Source organism: Rhea pennata, chromosome 10 (genome assembly GCF_028389875.1).
Source record: "Rhea pennata isolate bPtePen1 chromosome 10, bPtePen1.pri, whole genome shotgun sequence".
In the NCBI taxonomy this organism is placed as follows: Eukaryota; Metazoa; Chordata; class Aves; order Rheiformes; family Rheidae; genus Rhea; species Rhea pennata.
In genome coordinates, this window is record NC_084672.1 from 20,017,012 (window position 1) to 20,044,033 (window position 27,022).

The 27,022-nt window shown below is 40.1% G+C and overlaps 1 protein-coding gene across 1 annotated transcript in view; it reads left to right on the top strand.

Annotated features, from left to right (window-relative positions):
- Positions 1 to 1,337: 1,337 nt before the first annotated feature.
- USP3 (ubiquitin specific peptidase 3) overlaps positions 1,338 to 27,022 on the top strand; it is a 41,774-nt gene continuing 16,089 nt past the window's right edge. The window contains exons 1-5 of the mRNA XM_062583918.1: positions 1,338 to 1,708; positions 16,433 to 16,493; positions 17,880 to 18,011; positions 24,068 to 24,151; positions 25,863 to 25,944. Of these exons, the coding sequence (XP_062439902.1) occupies positions 1,618 to 1,708; positions 16,433 to 16,493; positions 17,880 to 18,011; positions 24,068 to 24,151; positions 25,863 to 25,944 (450 nt within the window). The 5' untranslated portion in view covers positions 1,338 to 1,617. The remainder of the gene's footprint in view (positions 1,709 to 16,432; positions 16,494 to 17,879; positions 18,012 to 24,067; positions 24,152 to 25,862; positions 25,945 to 27,022) is intronic.

Sequence of the window (27,022 nt, forward strand, 5' to 3'; positions counted from 1 at the left end):
TGTTGAGTCTTCTACTGTGGCACAACTACTGCAATACAGGGCACTAGGTGTCTAAGAAGGAACCTGCAAAAACCGAAGTCCCCCCGAAGGAAACGCTTTCTGTTGTCAGAGAAGCCCTGTCAACCGTATCAGCCCATCAGCAGAGCTGTGCTACAGGCAGCTGTTGGCAGCAACAAGGAACAGCAGCCTGTGGTTTTCTCGGACACTGGCTCTTCCGTGCCGCTCAGAAGAGAAATGTAAATATGCTAAGATTATCTTCTCTCCAGTTACCCGTGGGCTTGATACACGGTGCCACGGTGGTACGTGCTGCAGCTGCGATCTTGCTGCTTCCAGCAGCCACTTTCCGTCTTCAGAGAAGACGAAGACGCGGCAAGGCCAGCGCCCGAGAGAAGGGAGACATCCAGCGGGCAAAACGTGTGAGCATGAGTTTCCGAGGAAGTCCAAGCGTGCACGTGTCGTACAAAACACCAAAAATATTTCAGCCACGCTGTAAAAAGGCATTATGTATAGCCAAAGTCATATTACAGTGAGGTTTCAACTGATAATTAAAAACGCAACTGTAGGTAAACCTGGCCTCTTCCTGACCCTCGGGAGGGGCAGGAAAGGAGGCTCTGTCAGCACCTCGCGCTTACAGCAGCTCTTCGAAAGCCTCGCAACCCTGCTGCTGTCAGTACGCTGGTGCTGTGGCAGCCCACCCGGGCGAGGCGGTGATCCCGGTACGGCGAACAGCAGCCCCGCGCCTCCCGGGCGGGCCCCGGGCAGGCTTGCGGGCGGAAGGAGCCGGTTTCCCCTTCCAGAGTGTTAACTCAAAGGGGAAAAAAAGGCAAAAAAAAAAAAAAAAAAAAAATACTGGGAGTGGTGAAATGAAAGTCGATCATTATAAACGTGTTTATTTAATCCTTGTTGATCAGTTCCTTACTCCTGAAAGACCGAACGTACTGGTAACATAACCCCCGCAGTGAGGTCAGAACGGACTATTTTGGTTAAACTCTAGTTGCAAAATACCGCTGCGCGAGGGCCAAGACGTGCTGCTACGCAGAGGGGGAATTACAAATAAAGAGCGAGCAAGGGGGGTTTCCCGCTCGCGGTAATTCCACCCGCCGGCTGCGTGGAGAAGGCGCGCGCGAGCCGCCCCCAACCGCCGCGCCGCGCGGCTCCGCTCCGCTCCGCGGCGAGGCCGCAGGCAACGCCCGGCGCGCGGACCCCCGACCCGCGCGGACGGGAAGGCGCCGCCCCTGCCCGCGGCAGGGCGGGGACGGGTCGCGGCAGCGGGCGGTTGGGCCGCCCCGCGGCGCGTGACGGCAGGCGCGGCCGCCCGCAAGGCGCGGCACGCGGCCGCGCCGCCTCGCCCGGACGGGAAGCCGGCGGCAGCGGCGCGCGGAAAGCGCGGCGGGAGGATCCGCGGACGGGAAGGCGGCTCCTCGGAAGGCCCAGCGGGCGGAAGGAGGAGGGGGTGCGGGAGCCGCGTGGGCGCGGACGGGAGGGCGGCTGCCCGCAAAGCCCGGCGCGCGGATCCCGCCGTTGGCCCTAAGATGGCTGTTGCGCGCGGGGCGCCGCTGCTGTAGCGCCGCGAGGAGCCGCCCGCCCGCCCGCCCGGCCCGGCCCGGCCCCGCCGCCATGGAGTGCCCGCACCTCGGCTCCAGCGTCTGCATCGCCCCCGACTCGGCCAAGTTCCCGCAGGGCTCGCCCTCCTCCTGGTGCTGCAGCGGTGAGTGCGCCGCCGCGGCCTAGGCAGCGCCGCCGCGGCCCGCCGGCCCCGCCGGCCCCGGCCCCGCCGCCCCTTTGTTCGCCGCCGCGGCCCGCGGAGCCGCCGCGGCCGCGCAGCCCCTTTGTTCGCGGGGCGCCCCCGCGCCTTTGTATCCCCCGCGGGCGCCGCACGGAGCCGGGAGCGCGGCCGGGGCCGCCGCCGACCCAGCGCCGCCGGCAGCCTCGGGCCCCCCGGGCCCGCGTGGGCAGCGCGGGGCTGCGCGCACTGACCGGCCGCGGCCGGGGCCGCTGCGCGCTGCCGCGGCGCGGGGAAGGGCCCTGCCCGCCCCCTCCCCCTTATTTATTTTTCAAAAGGGGAACGCTGGTGTCCTTTGTCTCCCGGTGATGCTTTAGTGTGGGAAGGCTGCAGCCTGCTCGAGCTGTGCCCCGACGGCAGCTCCCCGGAGCCAAGGTGCGGTAGCGCTGCGGCTTCCTGCGGCCAAACCAGTTATTTTACTCTGCAGCGCTTCTGCTGTTGGAGGCAGTACGCTTCGCAGCGGGGTGGTGTGCAGGAGTGACGGGAGAGGAGGAGGCAACACGGGAAAACTTGGCTGTCTCTTCTTTCTTTCTCTTTTTTTCTTCCCCCTAATATGTTTCTTTGCTGAAGAAAACTCGTGACAAGAAGTGTAACTCTGTGGGCCCATCTGTTATCTCCAGGGTATCTAGGGTGAGCAGAGTTGTCAACCAGAGACGTTCGGCAGTGGGGAACCACCCTTCAGAGAACTTTAGAAAGATAAAATTGCCAAAACTGAAAATACATGCTCAAGTACTAACCTAATTCTTCAGCTCCAAAAATTAGTCGGTTTACTAGAAAGTATCAGAGTCTTAATGTTGCAAAAAAACCTTTTAAACAAGGCGGGGGGGGGGGGGGGGGCTGCTCGGCCTCTACAGAAAGATCAGCATTGCAATGAATTTTCCTTTGTCAGTCAGTGGCGTTTCTCCCAGTGCAGCACTTGCAGGGCGAGACAGTTGCTGGGTGTTCAGCTGATTTACTGCAGTTGGGAGGCACGAAGAAAGAGTCAGACTCTTTGAGGAACTGAATAGATTAATAGTGATGCCCTGTCTGGGAGACTTTTGCTACTGTTTTTATTAAAATTATGATAGGAGATCACACAAGTATTCGTATAGATAAATATTCAATTATTAACAGCTGATTAAGATAAATGTAGGTACATAGGTATGTGGAATTTTAAAGCATTCCGGTGAATGGACAGGAGGCTGTTGGCAATTAAAAGCAAATGAAATTTTTTCTCAACGTTTTACAAATGAGTTTTGCACTCATATCAGTCTAATAAAACATAGCATCTCCCTTCTTAGTTACAGCTACTAATACGTGATTGTTAGATTAGCTCCATAATGCTATATAGTTTACTATCTTTTTGTTGTCTGTGCTTATTTTAGTGAGGGTATTTTTTTTTTAAAAAAAAAGTATGTAATATGTATTTCTCTTGACTCACAAAACGTACCATTTCTTACTCTTTGTTTTTGCTGCAAATTGGTATTACGCAATTAAACAAAGAAAAGGACATATGTTAGTTAATACACTGACAACACTACATGCATTTCCTGTTGATTTGGATGCTGCTTTCTAAGGTGTTGTCGTCTTAGTTTCTTTTAGCTGTTGTTGTTGCCCAAGTTGAAGGGAAGATATTTAGGAAGTAAGTTTTTGCAATATATAATTATAAGCTATTTGTCATCTCTCAAGTTTTCTTAAAATGACTCTGAATTTGTAGTTTGTCCCGTTCAGGGTTAGAGCTGACCTTTCCAGAAAAGGAGAAAAAGTGAAGATACTGATACAGGAAGTGTTCTGGCTGCCACGTGATCTGCCAGCGATAACCAAACACTGGCAGAGAGTGAGCTCTTCCTTCAAGCTGCCAGTGGCTATTTTTGTCATTAGCTTGGGTATCTGTGATTTGAGGGCCTGGAAGTGTCATGCTGACTGAGTGATGCATATTAAGTGCTTTTCCCTCTCCTCTCCCCGCCCCCAAACCTCTCTTGATTGCAACAGCGGCTTCATAAGGTAACACGGAGGCACTGTGGAATACTTCCGGGAGATGTGTCGCACTGTGGAATACAAGTGTGTTGTATTTGACACTAATCTTCGAAAACTAGCTTTACAGAAGTTAAAGATTTGATTAGAGGAGCTTGTGCATCAACCCAAATTGCTCTCTTGCCTTAAATTTCCCTTAAAGATACTAGAAATTTTATGGAGGTTGTGTAATGAAGGAAGACTCTAAAGAGCAATAAGAGGAAGCACTGATGTCAAATGATTGATCAAATATGAACATGTGGGTTCCAAATTGAAGAGTAGTGGTGTATGTTCATTTTGAGGTGCTTCTAGAACTCCTGCTGTGTTGCTAACGTATACTTTGGACGCCTGAGAGTTTAAGCACTTCTGTTTAGAGGATGGCATGCTTTTCCCAGAGTGTTTAATCCTGTCAAGTGTGCTTTGTACAGTAAATGATGCAAAAAGCAGCATACATTTGATCTGAGGAGCTTAAAAGCTGTCAAAAAGAGCACAGAATAGCTATGTGGGATCCAGATTTTTTTGTTATTGCTATTGTAATTGGACGTTTAAGAGGAGATGAATGTTTGAAGCAGAAATTGTACAGAAACTGAAAATTCCTTTTAATCAGCGGCGTCATGTGAAATACTACATGCAGATGTCTGCTACTCCCAATTAGAGTGCAGTGGTTCCATATGCTTTAATTTTTTTAACTTCTGCTGAAGTTGGAAGAAGAATAGCTGGAAGCATTGGCAAGACTGCAAAGTGTCGCAGCCTGAATCAGTTGAGTTTGTATGATGTGCCACACCTTCGGCACTGTTGTGCAAATCACGTAATTATGAAAAGTACTCTGGAACAACTCAGATGGGGTATTTCCCAACAACTTTTCATAGACTCATGAAACCACAGGGAGCTATGCCTTGCCTAAATAAGATTGCAATCTTCTACGCACACCTGTGCAAGTCTGAAGAGTTTTGCCAACCTTTTTTCTGCGTGGTTGAGGTGAATTCATTGATTGTTTGATGCAGAATTTCAAGGGGTTTTTTTTTGTTTTTTTTTAAAGAAGAAATGCACACTGATAGGACCATGTCTGCTGAAATGGAGATTTTTTTTAAAGGAAATTGTACTCCTGAATGCTATACTTAGTATACTTACTGTACTCCTGAATATTGTACTTTATACTTCTGTGTTTCAGATCAATGCCAGTTAAATATATATATATTTTTCTTAAATAATGTAGTTTTGTTAGGTATTGAAGAGCTATTTTGGCTGCAGAGTGGTATTTTCTGCAAAAGCTAAATATATTTGCCTGGTATCTGTTTCTTCCATTCTAACTTCTGTTGATTAAGAGCTCTAATGTCACAGTTGGTCAGAAACATACCTTGTGGTGTTTACAAATGACTCTGGGTCTGTTAAAAGTACAGAGGAGAGTGAGCACCAGGAAGCTGTTTGAGGCCTAGCAAACAATGATCATGGTAGAAATCTGCATGCTGAATTGTGACCTTTTTTTTCCTGTGTTTAAAGTAATTTACAAAATGGCATTGTTAGTTCAGAATCACCCGAAATATCACCGAATGCTTTGTTTATATGTGAGTGCAAATATTTTGGGCTGAAGTGGGAGAACTTTCAAGAATATTGACTGCATTGGGTGAGACTGGGTTTTCCTGGTTTCGCTCCCCTCAGATAAATGAGTTGCACTGTTCTCTGTTCATTCGGGTAGGTAACAGCATTCTGCTGTGCTGTACTTTTTGGCACTGTAGTGTTGGGCTGTTGCAATTGGTGCCAAAACAAATATTCTGTAAATGCAGAGGTACACAGACTTTAACTTTCTCAGCTTCCTTTTTCATCTCAGCTCATTAGTCTTTTTTTTTTCCATCTCCATGAGTATTTGTCCCTCCTCTTGCTTGTTCCCTTTTATTACCAGAGGTGCTCATTTCCTCTCTTCTTTCATTCCTTACCATAATATGGGAGAAGGAGAGAGACCTCAGTGAAACTGGAGAGAGGTAGCTAGGACCTGCTTACTGTGAGGACCTTTCAGTCAGCTGCATGTAGGATCAGGGTAAGCATGCCAACACTGTATGGGTGTAATGGTTTCTATGTTCGAGTGTTGTTTCCTACCCTTTATCTGGAAAACTGATTTTGCCTAGTAATTACCATATTTATTCTGAAATGAAAGGAGAAAATGAATGTATAAAATTTACCTCTTTTGTTCAGTCACATAAATTAAATTTAAGAGTAGAGTAGTCTTTCATCTGTTGCTCTGGGTTATTGCAATGCAGGAATGCTAGTTAATACTCTTCAGACTTTATAGGTTGTTATATCTCCTTAAACTCATTCTCTAGCTGTTTTTTTAAGTAAAGTCTGTTCAATTTGTTTTGTTTGAGACCTAGTCTTGTTTTCATTAAAGCTGTTAACATTTATTTTTCCATTTGAATCTGTTATGATGTATGAACTAACCATGTTGGCAAGAGGTATTTCAGCCTGGGTGATAGACAGAGAATAGTGCTTTGGAACTGACTGGCATTAGAAGATGCACACTTACTGTGGTGGGGTAGGGGGTCTCTCTTTCAGTCTCGTAAACTAGATTTTTCTTGTGATTGAAAGGAAAATCAGATGACTGGTGGTTTTCAAATACTTTACATCATTTAAGAAAATATGAGTCAATAAACTGTGACTAGATGACAAAATTTTCTAGGTATTCCTTTGAAAAATTCGTTTATACTTTCTCTACTCAAAAAAAATCACACTCCATCACAAAACTTGAACATAAGCTAAGGGAAGAGACCTTTAGAAGAAAGTAGTGAAACGTTTAATACATTGACTTTGTTTAGAAACTAAATCTGAATATTCATGGTGATTCTGAAGAGCAAAAGATGACAAAGGATACGTTTTACTGCCAACTGATCCAAGTTAACTATGAAAAGCTAAAAGCTTTTTCGTAATCTAATGAAAAGAAACAGTGGTTTGAAACGACTCTTCAAAACACACCATGTGGTAAGGAGACAGGACAGTCTGAGGCATTGTGGAAGCAAGATATCTGAGGCACGCAGACATGTAGAGAACTTCAGTGTGCACGGCAGACTCTTAAGTTATCCACTAGCACGCAGTGACTCTGATACAGATTTAGTTGAAATCTCATTACAGCTGGCTTAACTAATCAGGATAATAATTTTCACCTGCCTTTCTCAAGCCCTTCAATATACAGATGTGGTAAAACCAAAGTTCAGTGCATTGCTCTTAGTCCTTTTTTTTTTTTTTTTGGGGGGGGGGAGAGGGGGGGGGGAATAGGTACTTGGTTGTAAGGTACTGAGGCCAGCAGAGCCAAATTAGCTAATTTTTTTCATCTGTGTCTGAGGTTCGTAGAGGGGAAAGCTTCAGACCCCATTTTTGGAATGAAACAAAGCTTTGAGCCATTTAAAATTTGGTTAGTGCTACTCCTTTTATTTAATAAATTGTTAATACATTACTTTGTCTTTTGTTTTTAACAAGCCTGTTTGTTATCTGTTAAAGAGTTCTTACAGGCAGCACATAATTACAGTAATCTTTGGAGGTTGGAAAGTGCAACTTCCTCAAAAATTTAGATCTGAGAACTAGTCAAGAGTTTTTCTGGTTTTTATTTTGAGATTATTGGAGGAAATAGTTTTTATCACAGGGTGAATTATGTTCGTATCAGATAAAATATTCATTGCTTTATGGTGTCCTTGTTATGGAGGCAGGTAAGATTTTATGTCTATTCATTTCCTGTCTTATAGAGGGTTTTTTAAACTGTAGATGGCATGGTGAATACACTTGCCATTCAGCAGTCTTCACTGGTGTGTCAAAACAATCTGTATTTTTTTCTCCTTTTGGAATGTCTATTTAATTTTGGATCTTGTAAATGTGATTTGAGAGATTTTATTGCCTGTTTGAATCTAATCACAATACCTACAGGCAGCTTAGCTAAATAAGGTGATTTTTCTGAAACCCAGATATCCCTCCCTCCCCCCCCCAACTACTGCAAGTAGACACCTTTTTCACTTCAAAGCAAGATAATGCTATCAAGCTTGGGGGAGGGGGTTTCACTGAAACTAAAGAGGCAGATACTGGCTTTCAAGCTGAGTCCAATATAAATCATTTAGGATTCTATCTCCAGATGAGTGTTTGCTTGTCCATGTTGATCTACAGGTTTATTTTCTTGGGATAGCCATGATTTTTTTTTTCTTTTTTTAACCCTCAGTTGAAAAAATATATAAATGTGTGCATTTAATATGTGTATTTCAATGTGGATACTAATTAGTCAGCAAATTAGTCAGCCAATCACTAAAATTTGTTTTTAGAGTGTAAAGGAGAAGTGAAGGTAATTTTTTTTTTAAAAAAATCTAATTTGCTGATACTATTCTGTGAAATAAACTTACCACTTTTTTTTTTTTTAATGTATATCACATATTTTCTCACTGTTACTCTTGGCTCGGCTGTGACTTTATGTTGAATATGCAGGAAAATCAACAACTGACACTTTTTGACTTCAAGTTTATTTGGGGTGCTATCTTACCAGGTAAAAAGAGTAACTTACCTAAAATTATGGTACCACTGCAGAGTGAGGGCTCACCTTGTCCTTTTTTGTTGGGAAAGTATCAATGGATGTGGTTAGGAGTTAGTGACCTTTTAGCATAACAGAAGCATGACATGCTCTGTGTTGTCTTGCTGCTACCTCTGAGCTTGCTGCTTTTTCTCGCTCTTGCTCTCTCTCTCTCTCCTTTCTTTTATTTTTTTTCTTTTTTTAAATTTTATGAGTTTGTTTAACCACTTCCTCAGGAACATCAGTTCCTGTTTACACTGATTGAAAGAAGCTTTCCTACCTACCTGTCTGCTTTTCCAGTACAGCATTAAGAATCTAGGCAGATACAAAGTGTGCGTTTTTCAACTTCCAAGTTTTCCAGTGTGAAATTCTGACTGCATGCTCAGCATCCGGGACTGCGAGCCAGCGGGGTTACGTGTGGCTTGGGAGGGGAATTACACGCAGATGCAGCTGATCACATTGCTCTCTGAGGAACGTTCATCAGCATCAGATGTGTTTGAGAACTTCAGTGATCTTATTTGTTCTATGGAAAATTGCTTACCCGTGTGTTACTTTTACATTCTTATTCAGGTGTTGTTTAGTATTTCTGACTTAAATATGGTTTTCCGTTGTAGTGAAGTGGTTGACTGTAACCATTTGTGAAAGATCCTGTAGGAGACTGAGCAACGCTTTTGTTTAGTGACAAAGAGCAGGAAATACCACTTAAGTATCATTATGCATGAGCACAAATGTTGATTGATTTCAAAAGTTCACAGACTATCAGAAAAATGACTTGGATTATTTTACTTTCTCACCAAGAGCTTAATCATTCTGGCTTTGAAAGATGTTGACAGAAGTAATTCTACCCCCCCCACTGCCCCAGCTTTAAGTCAAGTATAGGGTTTTTTTTGACTTTGGAATCTATTTGTATTTTCTTACATTTGGATGTTATTTCAGTCAGGCTAAGGCTTGATACTGTCGTGACTTCTATTCATTATGTATCTCATAGAAGGGTATGCAGCACCGAAAGAGTGGTCCAATTTTTTTTCTGTTGTTAATAATGCCTATCAGGAAATTTGCTTCCTTGTAAATTTTCTTGCCTTTTATAATATTTATTTTTTTTATTTTTTCTTATGTTTTCCTTCAGTATATGGAAGTTAGCTGATATAAAAGCACAACATTTTAAATAGTCTAATTAAAAATCATTTCCCTTTTTGTCTAGTTTCACTTTGACTGGAATGCTATTTTCTAAAATAGGCAACAAATGAAACTTCTGTAAATGATTGCTAAAGAAAATATATTTTTAAGAGGCTAGTATCAGCTAGTTCAAAACAAGTTGAATTCATTTGTGAACTTCTTGTAGTGGGGGTGAGAGTGGGATAGAAAGAAGAGCTGTATATGAAATTTGATTGCAAATGGAATACTTTCATTTGATTGCAAATGAAATTTTAGAAATACTTTCTAAAACCTAAACATTGAAATAGCAATCTCGTAGTAAGGTCTGGAACATGACTCCATGACTCTCATTTTCAAAGCCTATAATGTTTGACTTGCCCCTGCATTCTCATTGTCTGGAATGGGTCTTTAGCTAAATTCCTACTCAGAAGCTTAAAAATATTCTCGTAACATTTTCTTCCTTTTTCAGTCACTTGGTATTCATAACAGTTTCTCATCTGGAGTTGACTAGCGCTTAAATTTTAAAATTCAGAGCAGATACTCTTAACAGATATGCATACAGTTTAACATTTCCCCCCCCCCCCCCCCCCCCGCCCCAAGTTAATCATTTAGCTCAGTATTTAAGTTCTGGAACCTACCCTTAGATTGTAAAATAATTAGCATTTTTCATGACTCAGTGAACTTCTATGCATGTTAATGCCTATCTTACAGTTTTACCAACTTGTATATGCGAGATGCTTATTTCAATTATCACTGACTCCTCATGTATACAACAGACAGCAGGGTCTGGTAGCAGAGCTCACATGCATGCATCTGGTGAGTACATATTCCTTTTAAAGAGTGCAAAGCTGGAAAAATGGGTAACAGGATAATCTGTATTAATAAATATTAATCATAAGTAGCTTACGTTACCTGTTATGGATTTTTATATGCTGCCTATAAAAATCCTGCCTAACCTTGAAAAACGCACTATGTCTCATAGGCACCTTTGATCCTACTAATAAGGATCCTACTAATAAGCCAAAATGTCTGGCCCTTGGCATATCCAGAGGGACCTCCATGTTGACTGATGTTCTGTGATGGTGGTTTGCACTCCTGTTTTCTGCCCTGAGAAGCTGTTGTACTGTGTGTGCTGTATCACAGCAGGGTTCGTGGGCTGGGGAGCAAGGATGCACGTGGCCCTGTAATGTGGCTGTTAGACAGTTCATTGGTAGGTGGAGAATCCTGGGTTCCAGTCTTGGTTCTCGTGACAGAATGTTTTATCTGATAGTTTTTAAATATACAGCACATGGCTGCTCTTTGCTGCCCGAGACTGGGACCTGAGTAAAAGCTGTAAACGCTAGCCTTGAGGAGAGTCATAGCCTCTCTTGGTTTGTCCCACTGGTCAAAGGAATTGCTAATTATTCCATGCCAAGCGTCATCTTTAACAGAAAGAATCGACAGTCGTCCGCTGGCCCTTAGGAACAGTCTGGAGGGGAAGTCCCTCGGGGTGGAAGGTGCAAGTCTGAATTCCTGCTGCCCAAAGAGGGAATTAAACCTGAGGCATTCACATCCTGAATGAATGGAGATCCCGTCCCCCCCAATATTTTTCAGCTTCTTTTTTGGAGTGGAACATAGAATAACGTTGCCTTGCTACCAAGTATTAGTAAAACAGAGCAGTGAAGGATTGCAAGGCAATATGAGGTTACAACTATATTTTTGCCATGTAGTTTTCAATATATATTTATGTCATATACCTATTTGTCAGTAAGTGCTTTTTTTTCCCCCTTTTTTGGAACCATTTTGCTTGGTGTGATGTCACTGTATGAGTGCAGCCACAGCTATATAAATACTGCTCCTTTTTTAGATGCCTACTGAAGTAACAGCTAACCTTTTCCAGTTTAGCATATGTCAGTATAGCTGACCTGCTATGTCAACATAAACTGAACTGAAAAAAGGGTTACTTAGCCCAAAGATGCTTCTGCATGGATCATTATGCTTGTGTAATTTAACCATGTAATTTTACACATAAGATGATAGTGCTGGTAGAGTTGCTTTGAGGACAAAGTCCAGGTTATTTTGTAAGGGATGTGGAAAGCGTTGGAGATAGCTTAATGACCCGACCCTAATCTTGTTTCCCTTCCGTGTGCTTTTTAACAGGCGCACCAAAGTGTTGCTGTTACTGTGCCGATACTTTGTGGCCTTTTCCTTAGCAGTGTAATAAAGGACTGTTTTAAAACTCGGATGCAAACACAGATCGGCGGTAGCGGTGGCCTCAGGCCATTTCTGCTCCTGCGACTGGCCAAGCACCCAATGTGAGGGGTCCCAGGAACCCCCTCTGCCCGGTTCTCCGCTGGACTCTGCGTCTTGCAGGTTTCTCAACTTGGCTGCCTTGCAAAAGCTGCTTCCTGTTTGTCTCCTCCTCTTCCTGCTTCTTTTTTCTTTTGCCAGTTTTTAAATTGTGTAGTGTGCTATTTAAACAAAACCATTAGTTTCATGGGTTGTTTATATACTTTACATAGTTGTAACTTTCCTACGGTGGAAATGTGCGGCTTTGTTTTGTGAGGAGTTCAGTGCTTGCCAAGGGTGTTCTTGCCTCACCAGGCTGTGCTTGGAGTCTGCTTTCAATAAAGGAAGAAAAAGTCGAGATGCAGAAGGGCTTGTTTGAGTGATCGTGAGGGTAGGCTGGGGTGGGGGCCCTGTGGGGAGCGTGCAAGGTTATCTTAGTCATTCTCCTTTACATAACTTGATGAATGTTATTTTTCAGGATGAACTATAGAAAGTGGAAACTCAGGAGGGAGGGAGCTCTCTGAATGCTCCCGTTGCTACGCGTGAGTCTGTACATACGCTGGGTGACTGTTTGCTCTCTAGGGGATGGATTGATACTCCTCTGCTTCATTTACAGAGGGCTTTGCAGGCTGTAGAACAAATGAGTGTTCAGATTTCACTTACAGAGATCATACTATAAAGGGTGGTACTTCCCCTTCCTACTGCATGGTTAAATAATACGGATTCTACGCCTCTGAGTAAGCTGATACTGATGTAAAATGGCAAATGACTCACTGTTTCAGACAGCATAGTGGCACTGTAGGTTTGTTTTCTTTTTCTGAGACATTAATATAATCTTTGCCCAACTGCTTGAGGCTACTCTAAAAATACAGTGGACTGGGCCGGTTGGTGACTGTTGCAATAGCTACTTTAGTTCAAGTTGAGAAAGCAGCCGGCATTCCTTAGTTTGTATACTGAATAAGCAATAATAAACATTAAGGTTTTTTTAATATGTTGTTAGAAAGTTTTAAGATTGTTAATTATAATTTTATTCTAGATTTGGGGGGGGACTAATGTAATACCCTCCCTCCATTCTTTAAACAGCACTACAAGGAAAAAAGCACCCCTGAATCTGAATTGGAATACTAATTATTGAGGGAAGCTCAGACATAGTACCTGTACGAATGGGTTTGAGGGTTTTTCCTTGTGATTATCTGAGCTGAGAATCTGGAACAGTGAAACCTGTGTTAAAGGCCGGTGGCTGGGGCTGCATAACGTGCTTGGAATTGAGAAGGGATTTGCCACAGACCTGTGTCTCTTTTCCTGATCAATTCTTAAGTCTAATGTCTTCATGTCTGTACTACATCTGAAAGCAATAACCTGCGTTTTCCTGACAGCTTAAGCGAAAGTGTCTATCTGTAATTTAGACTGTAAGCAGCTCAGAGCAGTGGCTGTCTCTTTGCAGCATATTTCACGGTGCCTGTCTCATTAAGGTCCTGACCAATGCTTGAGGCTCCAGGTCTAGTTTAATTATTAATAGTAAGTAACAGACTGAAACTGCTTCAAGACCTGGATGGAGGAAGACCTAGAAGGCCGAGCTTTAATGCATGCGTCTCCTGAGCCAGCCTCAGTGAAATACAGAATGTAATCTTCAGGAACCTTGGGAGGAAGGGGGAAAAAAAAAAGTGTCTCAGAACAGAGCAACTCTAGGTCACAAATTTAGTACTGGCCTTTGTGGTTAATCTTTAGTGGGAGTCACTTACATTGACTACTTTGTGGGAGGAGATGTTTGTGCAGAAGATAAACTACACAGTTCTGATGTGATGCAATGGGAACAAAGTTCTTCCTAAAAGTTAAAGAAAACAAATAAGCCATCTTTTACTATTCTCTGATGAGAAAGATGGAAAATTTTATTTGTGATTGTGCAGAGTTGGACTAGTTTGCTGAGTTTGTGCAGAACACTTAAAACATGATACAAACATGGGAGAAGGAGAACCACTTCAACGTAGTTTAACTCGGGACACGCGTAGTAACCAAACAGTGCTAGTGTTTAAAAAACCTGAATGTGAGATTCTAATTATCTGGTATATAGTGGAGGATAATGAATTAGGACGCAATGTGTTGTTCCTAACTGATGGATTGATTGAGAGAAGTCTATCCACAGATGATAATGTAGTGAAATCAGATGATAATGTAGTGAAATCAAAAATGTTACTTAAAAATGTTAGGTTTCTGCCAGAATTTTAAAGCCAGCAAGACTGTTTCATGTTTCCAGCAGCAAAAATGTAGGATAATGGTAGTTTGTTCACACAGCACTTAAGCAACTATTAGATATCGCATCTGTGTTTAGATGTATGAATGCTTTTGGCTTCTGTTCCTTTTGGTGATGTTTTTATCTTTTAGTTTGTATAGTTCAGGGAAATAAAATTGTATCAAATTAGACTTGTGATCCATTTTTAATTGAAAATGGCCACTTCTCATCTTTCGTTGTCTTTTCTCCTCTGTTTGCTAATGTAAAAATCGTGGAGGTTTTTGATCAAATTAAATTTCTTGAACTTTTCTAAATTGAAATGTAAGGCAAAACTACCAGGCTCTCCTGTGTCTTTCGTAAGATGATCATCATGATTGTGGGAATTGTCAACTTTAGAAAAGGGAAAACTGATTGCTGAAAAAACAATAGAAGACTAAAACAACATGAAAATGTGTTTCTAAAGTAAAATTACATCAGTAACTACATCAGTTTAAGGAAACAATTCCAGAGTCTTTACTAAATAATTTAGGTTACTTCAAATAACATTTATGTTGCATTTTACAGTATACAGAAATACTTGTGCTTTTTTCCAGTGAACATAGTAAAATTCTAAATTTTAAATAAGTATCTTACATGGTCTATTTTATTAGGAGTCAACCTGTTAAAAAAAACATTTCATTTTTGTTAGCTTAATTTTCTGTGACAGTCTTTGACCTTACCTGTCTGATATATATACTCTGCTTTACAAACTGCATTGCTTGGTCAGTCTGTTTTTGAGTTTCTTTACAACTTTTGACTTAGTTTAGCTAAGTTAAACTTAGTTTAGATCTTGGTGATCTTGTCCTGAAACAGCTCCTGTGCTTGCTTCAGTTTCTCCAGTTGATATCCCTAAGGCACGACTCTACACGGTTAATTCTGTTTTCCTCTCAAACTTTACCACAGTGAGCAATAATATAAATAATTTGATTATATACTGGGATTTAATCTCCTTCACTTGTCCCTTTTTTCACCCTGGTTTTACAGACTGGTACTGCTTCTGATAGTTACTTTTCCTCTGTGACTCTTTCGGCTAGTTGCTCCAAGACATGATGTGCAAAAAACAAAAAAGAAAAAAAACCCCAACAAAGTACCTATATATTTTATCTTATTTTTATATTATCATATATTTTGGGGATAGTGCAATTTTTATCTTTAGTGTTTTCTATGCTTTGCGGAAATGCCCTTAGGATTTCATTTATTTTTCTCATAGTCCTAGTGGGACCGTTTGAAAGTATAATGCCATTACTGTGAATTCTGTGGTTACTGATGGTAGTTAACAATGTTACGGTATCCAGCTCTAAGTAGAGCATATCATAGCATTATTTATATCATATCCTTCACTGATAAGATCTAGTTTAGAATTCCTCTAGAAGTTCAATGTCAATTTAGTTGTAGTTCCAATATTGCTATTGTTTGTAAAGATGCACATACTTCCCTCCCCCTCCCCCCCCCCCGCTGATTTGATGTAAATTTTGATCTGGTTGCCCGCTTTTGTCAGCTGCCTGTTTTGCCTACGTGGGTTAATTTTTGTGATTGTTTTGTTTCTAATCTGATTTTTAGAGACTTGGCTACTGGGTTTGGGGAGGAGTTACAACATCCAGTTTTTATGACCCCACCCGGGTATGATGCATCATCATGAACTTGTTTTCTAGTATCTGCTGGCTTTTCCCCAGCTATTTAGCTTAAAAACATTCATGTTTAGGTTCAGATTATACTTCAGTTTTCTTCCATTTAATGTTATCTTCTGATGTTTTGAACAGATTGCAAAGCATAGTGCTTTATTGCATTTTTAACCTTTCAGCTTCTTGTGCTTGACTGAAAGAAGAAAATCTTAGGCCTTTGCTAGCACTGTAGCATAAGAGTAATTATTGTGCAAATGGTATGTACTATTATGAGTTACACAGTGATTTATTCTTTCTGCTCCTTATCAGATTGTTGGGCTTTCTCACATTTTTTTTCTTTAAAATGGCTTCTTGTATAGCAGATTTTATGAGACAGAAGACAAGTGCTGTGACTTTTCAGCATTCTGTGGACTGTCTAACTACAAAAAAATTGAAATGATTTTTAACTTCTCTACTGTTTTTGCAACTTTTGCTTGTGATATTTCTGTCATATTTCAAAACCAAGTAGACCTCATGTGGATCTAATAAAAACAAAACCCGTAAATTTTTCAAGGCAAGTAACAGTTAACTGTGTAGCCTGCGGTGAGAACCCAAAACACAAGCACGCTAATGTGCTTCAGTGTCAGTAGCACTGAAGTCCTTAGTCTGGTAGTCCCTAATATAGGTTAATGCACATGACCAGCTATTTTATGTAACTGTGCTGCCAAGGTGGAGTCAGAGCAGAGCTGTTGCTAGAACTCAAGATGAGTTACATAACTGTAACATCGCAGCAAATCCACATGATGATTTTGGATTTTTTTCTTTTATAGTGTGCCGGTCAAATAAAAGTCCATGGGTCTGTCTGACGTGTTCAAGTGTTCATTGTGGAAGGTGAGTACAAAGAGTTAGTGTGAAAATTATTTAATGAAGCCTTTATCTTTTTTTTCCTTTGTGGCTTGACTCTGAAGCAGTCCACTCCAGTATATCCTGAATGCCTGAGAATTTCCTGAAATTGATCTTCCATGATTTCATATAACACTGTATGCTTACATTGAACAAGCCTCTTTGCTACCTTGCAGGAGTGCAGTGATTATACTCAGCATCCTTTTCAAAAGAAAAGCGAGTGGTGAATGTGATTAGTCAGCTCAGAAAGTGTCTGGAAAATTGCTAATTCTGTGAACTATAGTTAAAATTCCATTCTGTAAGAGATTTGTACTGTGAAAAGATTAAAACAGTGAGAATTTTTGGAAACCCACCAATCCAGATTTGGCCTGTCATTGGCATGACAGGCAGAAACCCAACTCCTGGAAGCACAACTCTCTACATCAGGTTGTGACATAATTGTTGCAGGATTCTGCCAGCACAGCGGTGTCCGTAACCACGCTGCTTCAGTCCCCTACCCAGCACAGCTACACTAGCAGAATTGTTCACGCCTGTGTGTGAGAGCAAGGGTAGAATACTGAGAAACAAGAAAGGACCCAAAGAGCTTCATGCGGGGCATGTGCAGAGAGAGTTTCTAACCATTCACATGGCTGAGTTCAACCAACAGAAATGAGGGGAGCGTGCGGTTCTCCAAGCTCTGGCCGTGTACCTCAAGAGTTAATGAGTTGAGCCAAGTTTCAACTTGCATTTGTAGTGACACTTTTTTATGTTTTTTTTTCTTTGTTTTTTTTAGTTGAAGATGCTTACATTTCTAAGAATGTCTTAAATTTGAGATATGAAAATGTTTACTGCATCAGCAGCAGTGCTGTGGTGATTTTAGACTCCAGTTCAGTTATATGACCCAAGCCCTAGTGTGTTGTGAAATCCTGAACTTTCCAGAATGCTTAAATACTAAATGAATCTGCAGAACAGGAGAGCTTAAAATGGATGTTCTTTCATATGGGAGTCAGCACACTGTTAAAGTAATCACAAAAGTGGTGAATGCTGGGATGGAAAAAAAGTGGAGCTGTAAGAAAAGTTCATGGGAGAAAAAGAAGGAGAAATGATTTCAGATCACCTGTGTGAAAAAAGGGGCTAATTGGTCTGAGGTCCCAGATCCAAGGGGCTTCAGAATGCTGGTTGTGAAGAGAGAGATTAATTTGGGCAATGTGGGAGGGAAAAAAAATAAAGGTTAAAGGGAAAAAAATAAGAAACTTTACCATCATTTTCACACAGATAATTGCCTATTTTAATACCTGAATATATATATTTTATGTCTTTCCTTTTTTTTTTTCCACTGAATGTTCATTAAATAATAATTTAAAACTAAGACTCTTTGTTTTTCACTCATTTCAGATATGTGAACGGCCATGCAAAAAAACATTATGAAGATGCACAGATTCCTATGACCAACCATAAGAAAACAGAAAAACAAGAGAAAGTTCAACATACTGTGTGTATGGATTGCAGTAGTTACAGTACATACTGGTAAGGATTTAAACACTGTAATTTGACAACTTCTCACATAGCAAAAGGTGCAGACTTTAAACTCTTGTGAAGCATTTTATTACACGTGTTTTTGATTTCCAGACATGGCTATTTGAGAACAGTTTATGAAATATCACTCTGCTTTTGTAGGTATATTATAGCATTGATTGAGACTGAACTCCTTAATTTCCAGTGACTTAGTACAAACTTTTTGATAGAAATAATATTCATGTAGTTTGGAGTTACTTCTGTTTGGGTTGGGGTATATTGAGAACCTGACTTTACATTGCCAAAGCTGCTTTTTGGTTCTCGTTATTCCTTTCATCAGATGAGTAAGCCTTTCTCAGGTTCTTCATTTGTCAGAAGATCTGAAAGTAAAGTAATACTTGAGTTTCTGCCCAAGAAATGCGATCTTGAGGTAAGCGTATAGGTTTTTTTTTTTTTCTTTTCCAATATTGATTCTGTTTTCTTCCCTCTGAAAAGAGAAGCTTCTTTGGGTGTGCGTTTTTGTGCAGTCTGTATGAGTTTGTGAGAGAGTGACAGATCCTGTTTGAAAGTGGCATCAATTTGTCAGACAAGATAAATAACAGAATTTAGAGAAGTGATATACAAGAGAAAGAAAATGGCTTGGGCCAATTCATGCTAGCAGTTCCTTTACAGTGAGAAATGGGCACTTTTTAGGGAGGTTTAACAATTACACTGGTAATATCAGATTCTGAATCTTCTTGCTTGAGAGAGGAAAGACTGCAAGTTTTCTGGAAGCAATGTTTTCATGCATTCGCCATCTTCCATCCTCTTCCTACTCAGCAAAAGTGAGGTGGTTTCCCAGTATCACTGAATATACAGCTCCAATGATGGATTTTATTTTGTGCAGGTAATTGAGTATCTTTGTATACTTCATCTGGGAAATATCTGCTGGGTATCCTGTTTTTATGAGGAATGCTTCTATAACAAATGTTTTTATTTCCTGAAAGTCAAGCCACAGTTAAGTGGTCTCATCTTTTTTTTTTTTTTTTTTTTTTTTTTTTTAAATAATAATAAAAAAGGTAGTTTGGAGTAACTCAGAAATTATTCAGATTGTATGTGCAGTAATGACAAATGCTGTGCAGGTATTAAGTATTAAAAAAGTGATGTTTGAGTAGTCTGTGATGTATGTTTGCTTCTATTTATGTTTTGGTTAAGTGACCAAAGCTTTTGCCTGGTCCGGTGTTTAAAACATTATTAGAAAACATGCAGTTTTTCTCAGTAATGTGTATACAAACGTTGCCAGCATTGACGCTGCTGTGGGAAGCTAATTCATGTTTACCAGTCTGTGGTGTTTACAACTGCATTCTGATGTTGCAGATTTTTTTTCTTTTGTGGGTATGATCTGTCTTCTGATCACTTTACAGGTAGTAATGTATCAGGAATGCTAGCTGGGTATTTGAAATCTTGATTATATCGTCATTTACTGTAACAAATAGTATGCCTGGTCTGCCAGAGCTTGCTAAGGCTTGATGAGTTACGCTAGCAAGTCAGAGCATCCAGGTGACCTTTTCCCAAACCCAGTATTGGTATTGCAACAGAGTACCATGGGATTTATTATTGAAACAAAGTATGTCTGTGAGCAGGAGGTAAGCATGCACTTCAAAAGCTCACTGGTGTTTCACGACATACCTGCAGCAGGACAGATGAGAAGTAGTTTAGCGTGTGATATCTCTTCTGCTGTAAATGGAGTAGAGGTTGAGTCATCTTATGGATGAACTGGAACTAATTGTAGAAGGCTTTACCTTAAGGAGTCCCTGTTGTGTATAATTCACTTGAAGCTGAACAAATTTTAAAAGCAGACATTCTTTGCTTTCATTGGTTATTTCAATTTTTTCTGTCTGACACTCAGGAAAAGATACTGGGGTTTGATATTTTCACTCAATTTCCCAGGGAAAATAACCTTATGTAAATAAGGTTAAAGTAGTCATTCAGACTGAGTTCTGCCTCTTTATGTAAGTCAGTGTGAGAGAGACTGTTACCAAGTAATGCTTACTGGTTGAAGTAAATATTTGGATGAATTCCAGTCATAATTAGCTATTGGGGGAGATTACATTTTAAAATTTTGTTCATTAGCTTTTTTTTCAATGTAGACATAAATCTAGTAAACAATGCTAGTAGTATTATGTTTATGCAACATTGTTACTCTCAAGTGAACGTATATTTAGAAATAATATTTTATGCAGGCAGTGCGGGCAGCCTCAAAAATTTGAAAGTCAAGAAAATACACTCCTAAGACTTAATTAAATTTTACTTCTACTATAAAAATAATGGAGATGCTTTGCTGCAGTGCGGGCTTTAATGTTTTGAGGTTGGAAAATATTGTTTACTGCATAGAGTTCAGTGGAAAACTCTTGTTTTGGTTTCATCCTATGAATTCCAACCCGCCCTCTTCTTAAGCCCGCATAAAAGAAGCGCAGAACAGGTTTGTATGGGCACTCTACTAATCAGAAGGCATTTAATCCCTTCTTTTTCTTTGGCTGTACCATAAACATTCTTTCAGTCATGAGAGCACAGAACAGGGTTTGTTTTAGTTATTCTTGTTAGTCTAAGGGGAAGAAATACTTAGTATCTGTTCTAACAACTATGGTTTATTAAATTGTTTCTAGTTCACATGCCATCTTACTGTAAAACGAAACTAGATCAGTTTCCTGTAATTGCATTTCAATGTGGAAGGCTAGGTATGTTGTTGGGTTTTTTCCTTTAATCAGGCCTTCAAAATAGCTTTGAGTGGAGAACATTTCAATTCTAGTAGAACAGTGAGGAGTTTTATTTACTTTTTGACATTTGAGATAAGACATAAGTATTTATAGTATTTATGAATCTTATAACATTTTGAATGATTCCTCAAGTATGTCTGTGTCTTTAAGTTTGGAATTAGAGATTGCTTTCCAGAGGATTTCAGTCTTTCTTCTGTCCTCCTCTTCTCTTTTTTTCCCCACTCTACCAGAAAGACCAGTCTTCACAGTAGAAAAGTTGAATAAATGTTAATCTTTTATTTATTATGAGAATAGGACTCTCTTCTTGATTCTTCAGTCACTTTTGAGATAGCAGGTACAATACTGAAGCTTTGTACTGAATTACATTTGAGACTCTACACATAGAGAAAAACAGATTCCTGAATTCCACTGTTTGGCAGGTGATCAGTCTTTCAGTTCGTTCTGAAGTACTATCCACAAAGTGCTTACATTTACATGTACAAGGAGTACAGACCTTTTTTCTCTTCAGGATATTGAATGATGCTTTCTCCTGCTGTGCCAGGGATTGCTTTCCTCTGTGCAGGAAGTAAAATGATATTTATAAGAAGCTTGCTTTCGGAAATACAATCCTTCTTCTGAAAGAGGACTCTTGTAAATCTGTTTTCTTGATTCTAATGCACAGGCAGTTGGTTAGTGCAGAAGGAGAAAGGCTGCCCTGTTTATGTATTTGCGTAATATCTTTCCCGTGTTCATTTAATCCCAGATGCAATTTGTAGGTCAGATTTCTGACCTCTTGGCCTCTTTGTTATCTCTTAGACATTGTTGTGTTAACATTCTCTAACATTTTTATTGAGGGATGATGTAAAAATAGCTAACCAAGTGCTAAGGACTTTAAAAAAAAAATCTTTTTTACTCATTGCTTTTGTGCTGATTCTTTTCAAACTCAGGGTTGTTGTGCTGGCACATAAGCATCAGAAAGTGGGACTGCTTAAACCATAATTTAGCATTGTACTGTCAGTGGAAATTAAAAAAGGTGAATAGGATTTATCAAAAAAATAAAATTTGAATTCATGGTTTGGTCATGCAAGGTGTTAGCACAGCTAAGGAAATTCAGGATTTCTTAATTATTCTTGTCGTATGATTCCTTAATCTTTTTAGCATACCATGAAGTTCTATAACCTACTGAAACTGCCAGCAATAAGCCTAAATGTTCCCCAGAGCAGTACATATATTCACTGGCTTACTGCCATTTTAGCAGCAGAGAAGGCCAGAAAAGACTAGGCCTTGGAGTTAGCAGAGATGCTAAAAATAGAAAGTATATAGAGAAGAAAATACAGTGCTAATCCATATAAGGGACCCTGCCTGAAGTATAAAATTTGTTCTGTACAACCACTGTTAAAAGCATCGTAGAGCTACTGTGTACCAAAAGGTATATAGTGGTTAATTGGTGATAATGTTAATGATAGGAGGTACTCTCTCAGCATCTTACCTTTAAGGTGTATTGGCTTAACAAATTTTAAACTCTTAAAGTCTGAACTTCCGTCTATGCTTTTTGCTTCATCTAAGAGTTTGGTGCTGTTTTATTTCTCATACTTCTTATTCTCTGCTTTTCAGTGAAGTAGCACAAATAATGGTGCTGAATCCTCAGTGTTGCAGAGGATGTGGTTTATAAAAATGCCCATAAAAAAATAGCAAAGGCTTTTCTTGCTTTTAAGTGAATCTTAAGATCAATTTTCCAGCATTTCAAAGACCCTGACACAAAGGAACATTTAATGATGTATTTGGTTTTACTCTCCCATTGTGGGGAAAGTGCTAACTTGCAGTTTCATGTAAAGATGCAGCTATCACATGCAACTAAAAATATGGCTAATGCTATGCTTAGGGAAAGGGAACATGTATTAAATCATCTTTTCTCAGTATGTTTTTCTTACTTTCCACAGTAAGTTGGCTTAGAGACTTTCACTGCACTTAGATCTGCTTTTATTACCTGTCTGTAAACCTTACTCGCTACACAACTAGGGTAGCAGTGCAGATGTGTGAATGCCCACAGGAGTGTGGACACTTGTGATATCCAGGAGGGGTTGGGCTGTACTGCATCCAGCTGCACCATATCTGCCTCTGTCATGGTTGTCCTCTGCTCGACAGGTGTCTTGTCCTGTGAGGGTGGCAAGTGCAGGACTGCTTCATTAGGTCGTTGCGAGTGGCTGAATAAGCTGAATAGGTCTATTTAAAACAGGTGAAAAATAAGTGAGTTTGCAAACTTCCTTCCCCTCCCAAACTAACTGGGTGTGTGGCATCTTTACTTTTTTTTTTTTTTTTTTTTTTTTTAAAAAAATCTTGTGCTAGCAGGAACTATGTTGTAGACACCTATGTCATCTAGAATTGTAGCTGCTGCTGTTCGGAAATCTCAAGAGCTGCATTAAGATTCTCTTCCCAGAGGCAAAAATCAACAGAAATCCTGAACAGATTGATCTTTTGGTGGCAAGGGCCATCACTTTCTCAACTCTAACCTCTTGAACAAGTGCCACAATTCATTGTTTGAATTAATACTAGCAATATTGTTGCCTTTGAACTACATCAGTTTTGTGCAGCTAAGAATGTTGAAAATTCCAGTTGTGCCCAAAGTAGATAGCTGCATTAACTTTAAAAAAAGCACAGATCTGTTCAGAGGAGTAACCTGAGCTGATAAGGGTGTTATTTCACATTTGAGTCAGTCCAATGGCAAAGGAAAAGGAGAGCAATGGCTAAGGTTCTGAATTTAAATATATCCAAGGTAGGTTAATCTCCGCACAGGAAGAGTTCAGTTGTTTGCCAGAAATTTAAAACTGCAATTTAATGCTTTGGAGTATGCACAGAGCAAATTAATGCTACTCAAGAACTAGGTCACCTCTGTGGGATGTGGGGGAAGGGAAGTTGTGACAAGTCAGGGTGTCTCTTAATGCTCCCTTTTTTGTCTAATGCTGCTTTTGGTTACACAGTATCTTTTAGTTTTTATTGAACTGGAGTTCTACATTAGGATGAGAGGTTACTAATCCTTTTGGTTCCCTGTTTTAAAAGGGAAGACAGTAGCATTGAATTTAATTTAACGAAGTGTCTAATAGAGAACTGAACTAGAAAAAAACTACATAATAAGACTTTGGCTGTACTGGTTGTTGGGTAGGCTTCAGAGAGGACCAGGCTCGGTAATCAGGTGTCATGCTCCTCTGTCTCCCTCCACTCACTGCATCACTTTAATGCTTCCTGCAGATAGAATTGCATGACTATCAGCAACTAGGTTTAAGGTACTTCACCGAATATTTTTGCACATTCTGATTTTTTTTTTTTTCCCTGCAGTTATCGTTGTGATGATTTTGTTGTCAACGATACCAAGATGGGCCTGGTACAGAAAGTCAGAGAGCATCTACAGAACTTGGAAAAGTAAGTAGTCTGTTTAGATCCACACTGCTTTTGGTGGATTTATAATATTGCATCATTTAAATGGTAGTTCTGTTTCAACATTGTTGAGCATTGAGGAAATTTCTTGTTTGGTTGTCCTTGGGTGTTTTTTTTTGTTTGTTTGTTTGTTTGTTTTGGTTCTTGTACATGTACATACTATGTATGTTTAAATATCCAATAGCTTTGGATTTCTCAGTAATGAAAAAGCTAAATTGGGAGCTAAATTCCTGTATCAATATGCAGATACTTGTTAACTTTCTTGCTCCTTTGTCAATAATTACTGTCTTTTTTTCACAGAAATGGGACACAGTTTCCAGAAAAGCAGCATAGTTTTGTCAAAACCAGAATAGTTTCTGGAGCAGAGAAAATAGAGGTGGAAGTATTTTTCATGTTAATTGCATAGTTTGGTTTCCAAACAAAGTTAAGAAGGCTTATGAACTTAGACCTGCACAGAAGAGACATGTTTTTCTGTGGCTTTATCTGGCACACTTCCACTGAAAAGTAAATATTATAATCTTTGTGATGCAGATGCTGTGGTCACTTCTAGATAGCAAATAGTCTTTTCATAGTTTGCTTGGGAATCTTATATAATACTAAGCAGAAGTGTGTGTACTTGCAGTGCTTCCAAATACATTTTAATGCCCCAGAGTTCAGCTAGCACTACTGCTGAGAAGTTGCTGTGATGTTGGGAAGTCTCTGGATCTTCACAGAACAAGTGTGTCTCTTAGCTTCTGAATCCTGTTGTCTGGCATTGCCCCAAATTTATGCTTCTCAACTTCTTTTGGTGGCTTTCTTTTCTGAAGATGGCTAGAATGTATTAATATTTTTTCCATTCTCTTTTTGATGGGCTTGTCAGGTAGGTAATGAGATGTTGCAATGTGTAAGGATAATAAGAAGTGCGTGTTAATAATTTGGAACTGTACAGGAGATTTAACTCTTTGGGAGATAAATGTCACTGCGAAGGCTTCCATTGGGGGTAATTAACATTTCTGAATGTTTGGAGGTTGGCAAAAACCAAACACCTGTAACCCAGAAACTGTGATGCTTTTACTGCTAGATTAGAAGAAGTCATAAACTGGAAGAATTGAGGGGTCAGTAATTTCTAGCAATGTGGAAAGGAATAACTTATTGCTCTTCTAACTTTGAATTAGTCTTATACGGATCTTACAATTTGATGTATTTCTATTTAAAGTAAGAGGTGTCAGCTATGTAAGTGCTACCACTCGAGATGCTTGTTGGTTTTTGGTAACTACTTTGCCCTAGTTTTTGAAGTTGTCTTTCTAAATGTCTAGCATGACACTTCGGACAGAAGCTTTTTTTTTTTTTTTTTTTTTTTTTTAATTCTATATAAAGTATTCTCTTGATTAAGGAAAAGATCAAGATATTTCAGAACAGAAGTAGCATGCTAACAAGGCCATGCTTCAGGGCATGTACTGTAGCATGCGTAATGTAATGCAATTAACTCAAGACATTAGTATTGAAAATAGGTTGTGCATCTGTACTTGGACAGAGATGTAGTAATCCATTTCAAGGCTATAAAAAGCATTTGGTGCAATCAGGAAGCTCTTTGCTGTCTTAATAATAATTAATGGCAGATGTAAGTACTGTGTTAGACATTATGATGATGATCTGTTGTCCCTTTCATAAAATGTGTGTTTTAGGTAGGTAACCTATTTTCCTTATTTTCTAACAGTTCAGCCTTTACATCAGACAGACATAGGAAAAGAAAACTATTGGAAAACTCATCTCTGAACAGCAAGTTATTAAAAGTAAATGTAAGTACAACAGCTCCAGTACAGTGAGTTTAAGGGATTTTGTTAAACCTGTTGAGGCTTATAGTGGGACTAGATATAAAATGACTTATCTGTTACCCAACTTTGGTTTACTTTCTTTCTCATCTCTTAATCACACACCTACAAGAGCCCTTTTTCGCAAAAGAAGTTTTGATATTCTGCTGTACTTCTCTTGACCTAGACTTTGAGCTGTACTGTGCTTACTGGGATGAGCAAAATAGGAAGCAGTTAGTACTCAGTGTACTTAGAGTTAGACATTTTTTCTTCCTCATTTTGAGCAGACAGGTCTTTTTTTTTTGAAGTTTTGAAGACAGAGAAGCAGGTTTGCTGTTTTTTTGTGAGGTGAAAGTAATTGTTAGGAGAGAGCAAAAAGCTTGAATACGTTTTTAAAAGAGCTTAGTAAAAGGCACTCTCAAAAGCAACTGTGGAATTAAAAGTAGACGCAGGCTCATCTCTCATCTTCCTGCTATTTTCACTTCACATCTGCAAAATAGTACTCAGGATAGCACAGTTCAGCCCTTGCTAGATACCTGAAGGTCTTTGTTGTCCATGGCTTGAGTTAGGGAGTTTCTAATTTCTCCTAAGTTTAGGGAGACACTGACTCAGCTCTGTGTGACTGCCTCATACCCTGGGCCGGAAGGAATGGTAGGAGCACAGAACCTTTCCTGCTTGGTCCTTGGGGCTGCAGGGCAGCAGTGTAGTAGGAGTCAAAGGCAGCTGATGTAATTACTGTCTTCAACTAGATGAAGCACTTACGTGACTAGGAGGGGGAGAAGTCCTCAAGAGGAGTATGAATGGAAGTAAGAGGATGGCGATGGGAGCAAAGCCCGGAGTTCCACCACCGGCCTGGCTCTTTGTGCGCACCTGGAGTTCCAAATAGCCAGCAATGAAGTGCTGCTTTGCAAATGTTGTGGTTTTAGTTGCTTTCAAAATGCGCTACTTACAGTCTGCTTAGGGTGCTCTGAATGCACTGTGTATGTCCCTTATGCTGCCCAATCTTGGGAGGATTGAGGAAGTCCTGGAGAAACATCAGGGTTGTTTTGCTGTGGCAACACACAGC